Source organism: Protopterus annectens, chromosome 15.part0 (assembly GCF_019279795.1).
Source record: "Protopterus annectens isolate FY-2018-M chromosome 15.part0, PAN1.0, whole genome shotgun sequence".
NCBI lineage: Eukaryota > Metazoa > Chordata > Ceratodontiformes > Protopteridae > Protopterus > Protopterus annectens.
Window position 1 is genome coordinate 378,337,916 of NC_056749.1, and position 16,653 is coordinate 378,354,568.

At 39.1% G+C, this 16,653-nt stretch overlaps 1 protein-coding gene across 1 annotated transcript in view; it reads right to left on the reverse strand.

The window, feature by feature from the left end:
* BTK (Bruton tyrosine kinase) overlaps nucleotides 1-16,653 on the reverse strand; it is a 728,232-nt gene that overhangs the window by 473,966 nt on the left and 237,613 nt on the right. The window contains exon 4 of the mRNA XM_044057123.1: nucleotides 4,174-4,236. Within this exon, the coding sequence (XP_043913058.1) occupies nucleotides 4,174-4,236 (63 nt within the window). The remainder of the gene's footprint in view (nucleotides 1-4,173; nucleotides 4,237-16,653) is intronic.

Below are 16,653 nucleotides of genomic sequence, written 5' to 3' on the forward strand. Positions count from 1 at the left end.
AGGAGCCAGGCTGTGTAGGGCTCTGTAGGTGAGAACCAATATTTTGTATGTTGATCACACTTATTTGTAGTTGATGCACATTGTGCAGCACAAGAGTACTTTGATTGGTCTAGGACATATTAGTCATGATCCTGTCAGAAGAGTCCTGCAGCCATTAGTAATGAGAAAGGCTGTCACCTGAGAGCCAAAAGTAGAGTCTGACAGTAAACAAACAGAACAAAAGTTGTGCAAGCACTAGTGCCGCTAAATCAGAAGAGGATCTAGATATTTCAGTTGGAAGGTATTTCTTAGATAAATTCCTGATAATTTAATGAGAGTCATTACCAGATCCATTAGTAACAGGGTGTTGTCCTTGATCACTAACAGATTTTATACTCTTGTCAGAAACTCCAGCCTACTTCTACAGAAAATAATTAAGGGGTAAGATATGGAGCCTGTGAAGTATAAACATTAGATATGCAAACTGTCTCAGTCTTTGCTGGGTTTTAGTTTGAGTTGAGTAGTGATCATATACTGAAGGTGTGAATCTGGGCAAGTATTCCTACTTAACACTTCTCCATGGAATTAATACTTTCAAAAAGATCATGTATACTTTGAGCAATTAAGGAGCAAAGACCCCCTAAGCTCAGTAAGTGGCTCCTGGATGAGATAACACCACAACCAGAGTGCTGAGTGTACCCCGTAGTGGAAAGATGTGGACTACTTGAGAGTGGTGGAAGACAGACTAAAGTGAGTATAGGTTTATATGCAAGTTCTAGGCTAACTGCCCTTGCAGGCCATTTTAAGCCTAGACAGTTTCCCCTAGTGGTGCTTGAATTAACCTATCCCATTTATAGATTCATATGCTCCTAGGTAAGTACTAGGCTATCTGCCCTAGACAGATAGCCGGCCTTAGGCATAGGCCAACTAGGTGGCCGCCTAGGGTGCTGCTATAGCAGGGGTGCTTTTACACTATTTGGTGTAGGGAGACCAGGATGGGGGCACTGGGTGGTGTGGTGTGGGGCGCTGTGGAGACATTTTGCCTACAGCACCAGTTGACCTAAGGCCGCTCCTGCCTAGACAGCAATTTAAGCCTAGCCAGTTTTCCTTTTTGTGTACTAATTAACCTATCCCATTTGGTTTGAGACTAGTCTTATCCATCCCATTGTCAATAATTACATATTATCCCTCATGATAATAACTGGGATCATACCATAGATAATTTGAGGGGACACATACAATGGATAAAGCATTTAAGAGCTGCCTATGTCCATTAGTAGTACAGGGAACAGTCCTGGGGTAATTTTCTGCTTCTCATCCATAGTTCCAAGTTGCGCCTATATTATATGGTTGATTAGGAGGATATATGAGGGATAGGAGGCAATAACTAAGGTGTTTGTGTGTGGGGTTCCTCTCAGATAAGTTCTGTTTAAGCAGATAATCAGGCAAGGTGTCCTCTTTCCTATTTATTTACATTATAAATAAAACTGGCAAAGGAACCAAGGTATTAGGAGCAAATAAATAAAGAAGGAAAGGTAAGAGAATGAGAAAAGGCCAAGAATTCATTTGGACTACAGGCTAGGGATTGCCTTCCCTGTCAAGGATTGATATCAGAGTACTGGAAAAGAGAAAGAATGGGGGGGGGGGGGTTTAGAAGCAAAAGACCAATACTGGTAGAGGTTTTAGAAGAATCTAGAATAGAAGCTGTTAAAAAGGGATAATTAGTATATTGCATGATAACTACAGGAATTGGAGGAGGTTAGAAAGGATAGGAAAGAGAGACTGGATAAACAATTCACAAAGAAACAATGGGAGGATATAGGTATGGATCCCAGACATGCAACAAAGTCTAGAAGACTGAGGATTCTTCACTTGGAAGTGTTTGCATGGGTATTTCTTTACCCCAAACAGACTCCAAATAATTTTTTTCAGGTTGTTTGAAAATGCTGGAGATGTAATAGGGAAGAAAGAGATAACTGGGAATATATTTTAGGGCTATGATTAAGGAAATTATTTTTTGAGCTGTGATATAGAATTGGAATTGTCTAGACTTAGTAAGGGCTTGCTGATTTTAATTCTGGTAACTAACAAAAAGCAATTACTAGAAAATGGAAATCAATGTCTAAACCAAATGTACTAAAAATAGGGAATATAGTAACAGAGATAAAAGAACTGGAAGTAGGAGCTTTAGAAAAGGGTAGGAGCAAATTACATATTGTGGTAACTATACATGCAGAATAATGTTTTAGAGGAGAAACGAGGTTTAAGGGAAAGCATTAACTGAATGAAATAAGTAATGCTTGACTGACAATGACTGTATAGATTATACGTGATGCATAATGTTTGCAACTGAAAATAAGACAATATGTTTTGTTTTCCTTTATGTAAATGTATGATTGCCTATGCCACAAGTGATAATTCAGTAAAGCTGTTTCTTGTTTAAAAAAAAAGCAAAAAACAAAATAAGTTCTCCTCAGCTTGTGCTAATCACTTTTCACAAGTATACTTAAATCTATAAACTCATGTTGCAACATTTCCACTTCATGACCATGTCCTGTGTTCCTTAGCTATGGAAACCAGTTATTTTAATTAATATTCATAATTTCTCTAACCCAATTAAAGTGTACCATGGACAACTGAATGAGGAACAGGAAATTCCTCCCTGGTTTGGCACCTATGTCTGTAATGGACACAGGACAAGTGTAAATGGTTCACCTCCCAGGCCTATGCTTACACTTATCAAGGGTACCAGAACTTGTCGGAGATTTGAGATGCATGGCTAGGCTTAAAAAGGCCCTCTTGATCATTAGGCTAGTAAACAGATATGAACCAATGATATTCTGACTTCTTTCTTTTCAAGTATCATCTGATTGCTTTAACTTCTTATCTTTCAAAAATATGCAAAATGAGTGTGTTTTAACTTCATGAACTTCTGGATAATTTTCATTTGTTTTCACCCACCCAGTACAGTTTGACTGAAGCATGATGTAGAATCTCTTTTACTGCCTTCGCTGGATACTTCTGAGGAAAACAAATCAATGTGATCTTGCAAAGTGCATTTTCCTTTACATAATGATCCATAATACCATTCTTTAACATCACTGGTCTAATGTCCACCTTGATCAGATAGTTCTTTATTAAAGAACGGGAGATAATTAATCAAATAGCACAATATGGTCTCTCCTCCTGAAAAGGTCCATTACATAAGGCCCGGTTCTTGGTTCTATTCACTTTTTCTTCACCATCTGTATTAATAACTTGTCATCCCAACATGTATATCTTATCTAATGTAATATGCTGATGACTCTACATTGTTTTGTGCTTCATCCCTCTGTACCCCCTTAATAATGGGTGCTGACTCTAACCCTATCCCTGCCCTGGCGTTAACGCCAAACCTAGACCTTACATTAGGAAAACCCTTTCCATAACACCACCACTACACAAGACACTCATGCACATATTACATACACCAGCAAACACACACACACACACACACGCGCACACACACACACACACACACACACACACACACACACGCACACACACACACACACACACACACACACACACACACACACACACACACACACACACACACACACACACACACACACACACACACACACACACACACACACACACACCACCAAATCAATCCCCTTCGCTAGCCCTTACTCTAACCCTAACCCACAAATAACTCATACACACATTCCTGCACCTAACACTTACTGAAAGTATTGGAATTGAAGACCCAAACCCACTCTTACTCTACCCACACACGCACTTGATGTTCCTCCTTTGGATATCTCCACACTCAAAAATTAGCGCTTTTAATGAATTTCCCAAATACCTCACTTTGTCAACAAACTGATGAGTTTGTAGCATGAACTGAATTCTGATACCGGATACAAATTGTGTGAGTAAGGCACAGGGGCATGATACTGCAAAGAAGCCTATAGCAGGTATCACTCTAAATAGACATCATAGTAGTAATGCATGTACATGTCTTGTGCTATCTGTGCTCTACATGTTGTTACCAGCATAAAATAAATATACATTTGATTCAATAAGTATCACACACTCAGTTATTGTGACTAAATTAAAAGAGAAAAAATTGATTGATATTCAGTTTTTCTTTATAGTTCAGATTTCTAGCATTTTCCTCATAGCTCAGTAGGGATCTAAACATCTTACCTGAAAAGGATAGGGAAATCTCTCAATTATAGTAATTTGTTCAAATTCATTTGTATCATCCCGCTGTTGCAAAAAAAGATAAAATAAAATATTACACAATGAAATATTAACTCATTTAAGAAGTTACTGTTCATTTTCCAAGTTATGTAATCCTTAATTTGTATCTACTCTTGCATGTAACTTGTCTTTGTGTATTTATGCATGTACTCTGTACTTAAAATATGTTGTTTTTCCTCTTATTTATATTGTGATATAATAGCATGGGCTGTGGCTGTAATTGGTCCACTAAGATCAGTGTACTACCCCACTAAAACAAACAAACATAAATAAATAAATAACAGTTCATAGCTATCGAATAATGAAGCCACAAGGTGCATACAGTTTATAGCTGTGATCACCAAGCACACAGTTTTACAACATATTGATATACATGAGCACTTATCAACAATCCATCATAGTAATGTCTTTCGGCTTTTCCCGGTTAGGGGTCGCCACAGCGGTACTCCAGTCTGCTAATGACTGGCAGTGGATTTTTATGGTGCCGAGTATCAACAATACATAATCATAACCCATAACTCATACAGTCCTTTACATCATTCTTTGAGGAAGATTTCTGTAGCAGTGTTGACACCCATCCCCTGGGAGTGCAGTGTTAACACCTGTCCCTTGGGAGTGCACTGTTACCACCTATCCATGGGAGTGTAGGTGTAGATTGCAGTCTGGGCATCAATCATTAATGCTTGGCATGCAGTATTATATGCAACTGCTGTAACATATTCCTGCTTTGTCACTTCAAAACTGTCTTCTGTTTAAATGAAGAGTACCTCTTTAGTTATTGCTTCTTGGTTTTTCAAAATTGTTAAGGCTAAATTTGTCCATGGCAGAAAAATAACCTGCAAACATTGCTATTTAAGTTGCGTGAACATTTTTTTCTTTTTTTTTTTTTTTTTTTATTATTGAGAACAATGCATGATGCAGTGACATGTAAAATTGTCATAGACATCTTAGTAAACTAGCTGTATTACCCAAAACATAACTGAAACATTTCATTATAAAAAATACCCAATCACAAAATATTTCACATGCTGCCAGTTTGTTACAAATAAATTATATCAATAATTGCAAGCATATTATGTAACTTAATTTTCTCTCCTTCATTCTCTTTAATTTAACATTTGGGATGTTACATAAATATTTAATAAATCATTGCCATAACATTTTATTCAGAAGCATAAATAGCAATTTCATCCATCTAATATTATAAGTTGTATGTACTGACATTAAACTCAGCTATCAATTTATTTATTATTATTTATTTTATTTTACATTTGTTGACTGGGATAGTCCGACTAAGCTGAGCAGTCCTTTTTCAGTGGAGGCCCAGGGAGAAAAGCTCCACAAGCATTAAAATAAAGGTTATTCATAAGCATTAAAATAATGATTCAAAGAAAAAATTATAATACAAGTATAAAAAAGTATGTTAAGTATGCTATATAACAATATATACATAGTTTTTCTCAATCTAGAAGGTATACAGGAAAAATGGAAATGCTTGCTGATGTTATATGTTTAGCTTGAAGGAGAGAGATGAGAGATCTGACTTATTAATAGTGGTATGAGGTGGTTACAGTTCATGGTAAAGACAGCTGGGATCATAGAGGTAAGGAAGGCTAGGAAAAACTAAGAGGTAGAGAGAGGAAAAGGTTAGTAAAGCAAAACAACATAGAGGACAGGTTAGGCAGGATAGTAGGGAAAATTAAGTGGGGTGAGTACAGTGGCAGGACCAGTTGCTTTTTAGGTATTCCTTGATAGCCTCTTTGAAATGTTTAAGTTGATTTAATTTCTAAAGGCAGCTTGTTCCAAGAAATGGTTGGATGGTAGCTATAGAGGTTACATCCTATTTTGATTTTGGGTTTATAGATCTGTAGAAGGTCGTGGTCTGAGCTGCGTAGAGATCTAATGGGGGAATACTGAGAGATGAGAGGAATTAAGCTGGGGCTGTAGGAAGCTTCATATAGAATGGAATGAATAATTTGGAGCGGAGACAGGAGGAGCTGATGGGGTAGTTCAAGGTATTTCAATGAGAGACAGTGATGGGATTTGCATGTTTGATGTGCTGCGAATCTGGTTACTTTGTTACAGGATGATTCAAGTTTGGTTGAGATTTGTAAGGAGTTATACAGGAGACTAGGGAGGATGTAAGCATGAGAGAGGGTTACTTTTACTTGGTTAGTGAGAAACTTTTTATTTCTATATAGGAGGCCCAGTTTTAGATGAGTCTTTTGGATACAGTTATTAACGTCCAAGTCGAATTGAAGTAGATTGTCTGTGATGACACCTAAGAGCTTTGTGATGGATTCAACTTGGATAGGAGTATTGTTGAGAGACAGTATTGAGAAGGCAGGTTTAAAGTGGAAAAGATTTCTAGGTAAGAAGAGTAGGAGTTTTGTTTGTTTTGGGTTCAGGATAAGCAAGTTATTAGCGAGACAGGTTTCAACTGAGTTAAAGGATGCCTGAGTGGTAGATATAAGTTCAGAGAGGGTGTCAGCAATGGTGATGACTGTAGAGTCATCTGCATATTGTACCAGGGATGACTGGGGGCATAATGTATAGAGTAAATTAGTGAAAATATTGAAAAGTAATGGGCCAAGTATTGAGACTTGTGGGACACCCATTTTTACTGGGAGAGAAGGGGGGAGTGCAGAAAGCCATATCACAAATTACTTTCACTCTGTGAGATAGCTAGAAAACCAAGCAATAGTAGAAGTGGAGAAGTTAAGTTTAGTCAGTTTAGTCAAAAGAAGAGAGTGAGACACAGTGTCAAAGGCTTTTAATAGGTCTAAGAAAAGGAAAGAGACAAGTTTGTCATCATCTCTGGCCAGAGAAATGGTGTTAAGAAAGGATATGAGGGCAGTGGTAGTTCTATGTTTGGGGTTAAAGCCATGTTGTGTGGCTGTTAGCAGATTTTCCTGTAGTAGGTATTGTATCACTTGCTTATGTATGTTTTTTTCCAAAACTTTAGAGAGTGGAGATAGGATAGCTATGGGCCTAAAGTTAGAGATTTCTGTGGCGTTACCTCCTTTGTGTATAGGTAGGGTATAGAATTCTTTTCAGATAGAGGGGACCTTTGACTTAGTGACAGAGCGATTTATCAAAATAGATACTGGGAGAGCCAGTGAATCAGCAGCTAATTGAGGAAATAAAAAGGAATATTGTCAGCTGATGTAGAGTACGGTTTTAGTTTTGAGAGTAAAGATTTAATGTAGCTAGTAGTAACAGATCTGAGAGAAAAAAGTAGTAGAGGAGTCTGGAGTAGGAGAGGTTTCAGAGGAATTAGTAGTCAAGTTGTTTTTAAAGTTTCTACCATGACCATCAACACAAACCAGGAACACAGTAAAAGCAGATGGACAGTCTTCAAAAGGAACCACAGCTTGTCTCAAAACCGACAAACTTTATTGTTAGCCACTTTCGTTCAAAAGAACTTCATCAGAACATTACATTGTAAAAAAAACCCTCCTTTACATACCCCTCAACTCATGTCACATGTATAAAAACAGCCAATAGTAATGTTTAAAATGCATTAATATATAACCAATTAAAAATGCTTGTATAATTGCACTAAATCACATTTCCTCTCATATATAATTGTTTAAAATTAACTTATACCATACAATTTTAACTTTAATAGTGAACTAATAGAACAGGAATCATTTGAACATGGACGATTACAGGCATTTAACAACAACTGCCATTTTAATTCAGCTTTATCAAGATGTTCGTCAATGACCCACCCCTGAGCATCTTTTCTCATCTGTGTACTATACTGAAACAGAAAAGTAACATTACCAATGAGGAAAAGAGATTTTTGGAAGAATTAACTGGTGATTTTAGTATCAGGGTAATGAAATTCGGTAAAGGGGGAGAGGCAGTAATATTGAATGACACTGATTATCAAAATCAAATGAATGGTTTGTTATTTGGAGACAAGTATTGTGAGGTATCACGAAATTAAATAAATGTGACCTTTCAAAACATAGATCTTTTACTAATGGACACGTTATTGCAAGGTGAAATTTTGGGAAAAGATTATGATTATATGTACAATGAAAAACCTGTACTGGCTAGTGTATTCGGCATACCCAAAATACATAAATGTCTCCGCAATCCACCTCTTACGCCGATAGTTGATGGGTCCAGGTCTAAGACCTATTTTATAGCACAGTGGATAGACCACCAAATAAAGGGAGGGCTAAGTAAAAATACTAGTATTTGCAAGGATTCTTGCCATTTTTTTAAATTAGTCAACTCCTTGCCCTATAGTGATTTGGGATTATTTGTTACCATTGATGTACATAATTTATTTTTCTGTGATACCACAAGACATTGGTTTGCAGTGGTTTGAACAGCAGTTGTTTAGTATTGGAAATTTAAGTAATACAAAGGTTAATGCACGTGTTTCCCTCATGGATGTCATGTTAAAAATAACTATTTATTTTGAGGGACAAACATACAGGCAAATAACAGGACATGCTTGTGCCCCCGGTTTTGCTAATTATGTAATGGCCCAATGGGAAAGGGAATATGTCTTTTCTAGTAATTTTGTGGAATGCTGGTCTTTGTATATTAGGTTCTTGGATGATGTGTTTATCTATTGGACTGATTCAGTGGAAAGGTTGAATGAGTTTTAGTGTATATTAATAACACTGTGCATTTTCTAAAATTTTCATCACAATATGATAGACACAAAATTTACTTTTTGGATATTAAAATTGGGAAGGATTATTCTAATAAGTGTTTTTATTCCACCATTTACTGTAAACCGACATTTTCCAAAACATACTTACATTAGTCTAGTTGGCACCCTAGGCACCAAAAAAAAAAGCAGTTGTGAAGGGTCAACTTGTTCGTATAGTAAGGATGGTGTCCAACATAGAAGTATTTTACGCTGAGATTAACAAAGTATTAGATATGTTCAAAGAGAGAGGTTAACCTGAACAATTTTTGATGGAAATTCAGAATGAAGTTGTTACTAAAAGAAACAGTGTAGTGTATACACCTATTTTAAGAAGAATTAGTGAATCTAATATGGAACAAGTTGTACCACCAGTCCACCAGGTGGGCTTATATAATATAGTTTTATCACTAGTTTTTCCTTGGACAGTCACTGTATAGTTGAATGTTCATTTAAAAATTGGTAAGTTTTTTTCAGGGATGTTGACCTTATTGATAAGGTTGGTGAAAAACCTGTGGTAGTATGCAAAAAGGGAAATATTTAAAAACTTGCTTGGAAAGGAAAAATGGTGATATAAACAATAGGCAGAGCATGGGCACTAAAAAATGTAGTAATTGTTCATCTTGCCACTGTGCGAACATTAGTGACAAATTTATTATAAATCAAAACGTTTATAACATTAAAGGCAATTTTTCTTGTAATACTGCAAAAGTTGTATATTTGGCACAGTGCAACCAGTGTTCTGCATTCTTGTCTCACTGTTCTGAGAGACTGATCTGCAAATATACAGAGCTGAGTATATTTTTTAGTTTTAAAGTTTGTACTGTTAGTTATTGCTTAGATCTCTGTTGAAACTGTTTTGTCCCACCCCCTCCCTATTTTTGGTTTGTAGTTTAAATATGGTGGCTTTTGCAGTTGCCCGCCCCACTGTAGATTTGATCTGGGACACTCCCCTAGTCCCATCTCTTTACCACATTCTACCTAATAAACTCTTTCTGCACTTGCTTTTAGTCCTTTTTAATTTAATTGCATATTTAAACTGTGTTTGGCCTAATATTGCTACATACTCAAGTGTGCTAGCTTGCACTGCATGTGAATTGTTTTTGCTACTGTTTTTGCTACTTTTCTGTAAAAAAAAAAAACTGTAAGCCTGTTTCCTACCTTTCCTGTAACTAGTGTTCCAGATACAGATTTGCTGTATCCAGGACTGTATGTAAGCTTCTGAGCCCCCCCAAGCCTTTCTGTGTTGGAGGGAAGCTTTCTAGCTTATCAGTGGGAGTGGTAAGCACTAGGTAACCTGTCTACCACATAAGGAGTGGTTCTGGCCCAGAAATTGTAGTTATTGGCCATTTGGACAATCTTCCATCTCTCTCAACTTTCTGATTTGAAAGCCTGCATTTGCATTTGTTTCTGTCCTGTACCTCGTCTAGTGCAGATACAGATTCTTAGTTTTAGCACTTAAATTTGCTTATTCGTGCTCAGCACTTTTTCAGAACTTGTAAGCACTAAATAAGCTACTAATTACTATAGCACTCAATCTTCCTCACTACCTAGAGGAAAACAGTTTTTGTACTTACTTTTCTCACTGGCTTAGAGAAAAACAGCTCTTGTACTCACTTTCCTCACTTATCTAGAGGAAAATAGTTTTTTATTCAGGCATGTCCAAGGGTCAGCTCCCAGTGTTCTCTACTGTGTAATTGATGAATCTGGGCATCTTGAGGCAATGGAGAAATTGCCTCATGTACACAGACAACCCTCTCCTCCTACCACCCAACACTACAACCTGTGAGAGATGCAATTATCTAGCCAAACTGGAGGTAAAGCTCTCTCCAACAAAGACTGAACTTGACAGTCATGAGGAGAAGGTAAACATTTGCACCACACCACACACATCACATAGTCTCACTAAATCTACAACACCAAAATCTACACATAGTAACACAAAAACATTTGCGGAGGCTCTCAATAATAATCTGTCTAAGCAACAGAGACCTCCAAAGCAAAAACGCAAGCAACCTCCATCCCCCAACACAACCCAAATGACACATAGTCCACAGACTCAGTGTGCCACTCAACCACAGCCAATAAGGTAAAACAGACCCAACACACTAGTCATAGTTGACTCTATAGTCAGCTGCCGGGCGGGTGCCAGGATCCGCCACATAACCCACGCACTCAGGTCACTCCACAATAAGTACAAATATGACTCTTTCATTGTCCATGTTGGTGTGAATGACCTAAGGCATACCTCCCTGGACTACATGAAAAGAGACATGGAAGAGTTCTCCGATCCTGTAGCCCAGGCAGATATGACCCTAGCCCTGAGTAGAATTCTGCCATCGCCCAGAATGACACCGCAGTATAAGGACAAAATGATTGACTTCAACAATTGGCTAAGCTTCTGGTGTAATTCTAAGGGGATCCAGTATCTGTCTGCTTGGGATGACATGGTCGACAGACCACGATGCTTTGCCACAGATGGTCTGCACCTGTCGCCCCTGGGATTCAGGATACTGGCTAAGGCTCTTGCTGCCCCTATAATGCCTTTTTTAGGCAGGGTTCAAATAACAAATTCACCACCATAACAGGAACAGGCAAGCAAAAACCGAGGGTAATGCTACTCAATGCTAGAAGTCTAAACCTCAAAATGCACTCTCTCGAGGCACTCCTAAAAATGGAGAACATCGATATCTGTGCAGTAACTGAGACCTGGTTCTAGGCTCCAAAGAGCACCCCTGCACTACCAGGCTATAACTCATACTACACTTTTTGGCCATGTAACCTGGACCAAAATACCAAAGGCAGAGGTGTGTCCATATTCAATAAGGATATCCACACCTCCAGGCTAGTTGCTCAGCATAATGCATCCGAGGTTATCCAAGTGCAACTAACTCTGGGCAAAACTGCAATCCAAATTGTAGCATGCTACAGATCCCCCACCATGCCCCAGGATTCCCACTCCTCTTTTCTTGATGTACTAGAAAATATTAGGGTTCAACCAAACACCCTAATAATGGGCTACTTCTACTACCCCACCATTAACTGGGAAAACTACTTGTGTACCAACTCCTTAGCTCAATGCTTTCTGGAATTCATAAACTCTAGTGCCCTAGATCAACTTATCCACACCCCCACCAGGGACAACAATATCCTAGACCTAGTCATTACCAACATGAATGACCGGTGTTCCACACCTGAAGTCAACTCCTCGTTGGTCCGATCCGACCATAAGCTAATCACCCTTGATATCCACATCCCACCCCCCACCCCCCATTAAGGAAACCACAGTAAAAAATTTCTCCAAAGCCAACTTCATGCTTCTTAAGACAGAAGTGGTGAACTTCATGACACCCATGCAGATGGACAATACAGTTACAACTGCTGAATCCTACACAAATGCACTCTATAAGCACTTACATGAGTGCATGGATCGTGCTATCCCAAACAAAACCAAGACGCTATCCTCCAAAAAATGGAAGCCAATCTGGTGGTCCCCTGCCATAAACAAACTGTACAACTGTACAACAGAAGGAAGAAACTGTTGCAAAAGAGAGTAAAATCCCATGAGTGGAGGAGCTCCGTGGTCAGCCTCAGTAAGAAGCTGAGATCCCTTATAAGATCCTCCAAAGCTAGCTATGTAAACAAAATCACCACTAATTCCAAGGACAACCACAAAGCATTCTATAGCTATGTCAAGAATCTCGATGGCAACACCCAGATCTGGTCTGAGTTACAGCACAAAGAGACGAAAATTACAGAACCAACTGATATTGCCAACATCCTGGCAGATAGGTTCAGTGCTAATTTTACCCTCACCCCCTAAAGGGTCCATATCTATACAAGAAGAATGCAGAGTCCCTGTAATCACAACTATGCAGGTAAAAGCTGCACTCTCTAAAGCCAAAAACACAGCATCCATGGGACCAGACAACATCCCAGGCTGCGTTTTACATGAATTTCAGAACGAACTGGCTCCCCACTTAAACACCATGTTCAATAATAGCCTCACATCAGGCTTTGTGTCAACTGAATGGCACACAGCAACAGTTATCCCACTCCACAAAGGGGGAGCCACCACTGATCCCGGGAACTATCGACCTATTAGCCTGATGAGCCTGGTTTGCAAGGCCATGGAACGTATCATCATGGAACTCATAAACAAAGACATTGGTAACCTCCAAACTCTGGATCCCACCCAGTTTGGGTTTGTGAAAGGCAGATCATGCCTCCTAGACTTGATCAACTTCTTTTAGGCAGCCACCAAAGCCGTAGATGAGGGTAAGGTGGTTCACACAGCCTATCTTGACCTCACCAAGGCTTGACACCATCCCCCATTCTGGAATTATAGCTAAACTCACTAAACTAGATATAAATCCCTATGTCACAAGATGGGTTGCCAACTGGCTCACTGACAGAACCCACACTGTAAATGTTGCAGACTCCAAATCTGTCCTCAAAGCAGTGACAAGTGGAGTACCACAGGGTTCTGTCCTTGGACTTCTCCTGTTTGGTATCTACTTCTCTGAAGTACACACTAACACAGAAGGCCTCTGGTTAATGAAGTTCACAGATGACTGCAAACTAGGTTCCATATTCAAGTCCCCAAATGATGTGGACATCCTACAGAAGGGCCTCACTGAGAAAGACGCCTGATGTGAGAGCCATGGCATCAAGCTCAATGCCAAAAAGTGCTGTGTCATCCCCTTTGGTAAAATCTCTGTACCCATGAACTACCACATAGGCAGCAATCTACTTAACACCGAATTCGTGATAAGAGACCTTGGGACCCACGTGGACAGTAGTCTCTCCTTTGATAGTCACATCACCACAGCAATTAGGAAGTCCTTCTATGTGGCACACCTCATCATAAAAGGGTTCTCATCCAGGAAAAAAGAGGTTGTTGTTCCCCTCTACTCAACACTCATTAGACCCATTATAGAGTACAACGCCCCTTTTGGAATGTACCTCACAAGACAGCTGCAGCAGCTGGAAAGGCCACAGAAGTACCTCACAAAGAGGATTACTGGCCTCAAACAAATACCCTACACTGACCGCCTCAAAAAACTCCAGCTTTACTCTGTAGCATATCACCTACTCCGAGGTGAACTCTGCCTAACATATAAAGCTATGTCAAACCCAGAGCTGTTGGACATGCTACACCTAAATAAATCCCAATCTCTTTAAGCTACACGCGCTAGGGACCTAAACATTGTCAACACAATAAACAGGACATGCTGGAGGGATAGATTCCTGTCCCAGAGACTTCCCATACTCTGGAGCAGGCTATCCATCTATGTCAAGCAAAGTTCTTCATTAGCACTCTTCAGGAAAAATCTTGATGAGTGGATGGAAAATAGGAAATACACCTCGGGGATCACTTCTGTGTCTCTGCTCGACAGTGGCACATGAAAATAACTTTCTTGGGTGGCGTACGCCATGGAACCTTGTTGACTAGGCTTACGTAGGCCCTTGGGTCGATAGCCTAGTACCTACCTGTGAACCTATGTTGGAAAGACCAGCAAACAGTTTAAAACATGAGTATATGAACACCTTTTAGATATTAAAAATAAAAAATTGACTAATGCTCTTTATAGAGATATTGAGAAATATGATACATATAATTTCAATTTTTTAATAATTGAACAGGTCAAAAAAGATGCTCAAGGGTGGGTCATTGACAAATATCTTGATAAAGCTTAATTAAAATGGCAGTTGTTGTTAAATGCCTGTAATTGTCCAGGTTTAAATGATTCCTGTTCTATTAGTTCACTATTTAAGTTAAAATGTTATGGTATAAGTTAGTTTTACACAATAAAAAACAAGAAACTCATACCAGCGAAGCAATAAAGCCACGTGGTATTCCAATGCAGTTTAAAAGAAAACACAGTTTATTGCTACAAATTTGGACTACAAGGAAACAGCTTCTTCTGCTTATGCTATTACACAATTATATATGAACAGAAATATGATTTAGTACAATTATACAGGTATTTTTAATTGGTTATATATTAATGTATTTTAGACATTACTTCTTCTTCTTTCGGCTTTTTCCCAGTTAGGGGTCACCACAGCAGATCACTGTCCGCTCATGATTGGCAGTGGAGTTTTACAGTGTCGAGTTGCCAGCCCGGTGCCCAACCTTCCACAGAAGGCACACACATGCACGCACTCACACATAGGGCCAATGTAGTGTGTCCAATCCACCTACAGCATGTCTTTGGGATGTGGGAGGAAACTGGAGCACCCGGAAGAAACCCACACGACCACAGGGAGGACATGCAGACTCCACACAGAAGGCACCCCAGCCGAGGATCGAACCGGAGAACCTCTTGCTGTGAGGTGGCAACGCTAACCGCTGCACCACCGTGGCCGCCCATGTTTTTAGACATTACTATTGAACCCCAAACACACACGCACACACACACACACACACACACACACACACACACACACACACGCACACACGCACACACACACACCCACACAAACACACGCGCACGCAAATTTTCTTAATGAATGCTAGAATGCCAAAAATACAGACTGTTGTACTAACAAAGCCAAAACATTGAACTGTCAAATAAATTACTCATTTCAATGAAAACTTAAAGTATGAAAACCCAAATAATACACTGAAACTAATAAATGTAAAACCTACATAAATCTAAATCAGCTCTTCTGTAGTGGGACTGCTGACCTCTGCAATAAACGAGGTCTTTGCTTTGATACCACCAGTAACAAATAACAGTCATCCCTAGCTTTTATGAACTGGACTGAACAGGGCCATATGGGATAAGAGCTAAATGGTTATGGTGAAGGGCCAAAATTGCTGAAAAATATTTATATTGCACTGACAAGCAGAGAAAGACTTACAAAGAAGTTGCCTAGAATACTTATCATACATAATACTAATTCTAATTATGTAAATAAACAAATTTAGTGAAGACAAACATAAAATTCAAAGCAGACAAACTTTTACAGGGGTTAACCAACATACACTCCCAAGTAAGGGCCTGTGCACAGTAACCAGCCTAATTTATTTTCCCTCTGTGAGGCTGCATATTGTTACAGAAAGAGAAGGTCTCTTTCCTGCAGATTGCACAGCTTTGGAATGGGAATATAAATATAGCATGAAAGTGTGTGTTTTATGGCCACCCAGTCTCATTGCAGCTACCACTCTTAAATAGCAAATCTCAAATCATGTCCTGCATGTTTGACTTTACAGTATTTTATATTTTGGTCAATATTTTGGGGGTGCCATCATAGCCGGCTTTAGGCACCAGCGAACCCTGCGGTCGCTGGTGGCCCCCTGTTCCCTGGGGGCCCCCAACCACAGCAAGTTATCTTATCCTGATATTTTGTTACATGCCTGTCAAAGCAACAAAAGCTAGTACAGCATTATTGTATACTTAATAAACCACATGGATAATAACTCTTATTTTTACCTCCTTTAAAATTCAAAGATATGTCTGGGTATAGTAACAGTGTTTTGTCAAGTAACAGGCATCAGAATTCATTAAATATTTCACTACTGACATAGTGCCCATGTCTTAGTTAAATCCTGCTGCTGGACATTTTCTCCACTAAAACTAACTACATAGCCAGCTTTAGGTCCCTGCTATACCCGTGGCTGCAGGGGACCACCTTAATCACCCTTGACTGTGTGGGGGGCCCCATAAAAGCTGCTGCTGGTTGAGGAAAAATGAGGAAAAAAAGTATTAATTTACTAATTATGCTCTTTAACCTGTACA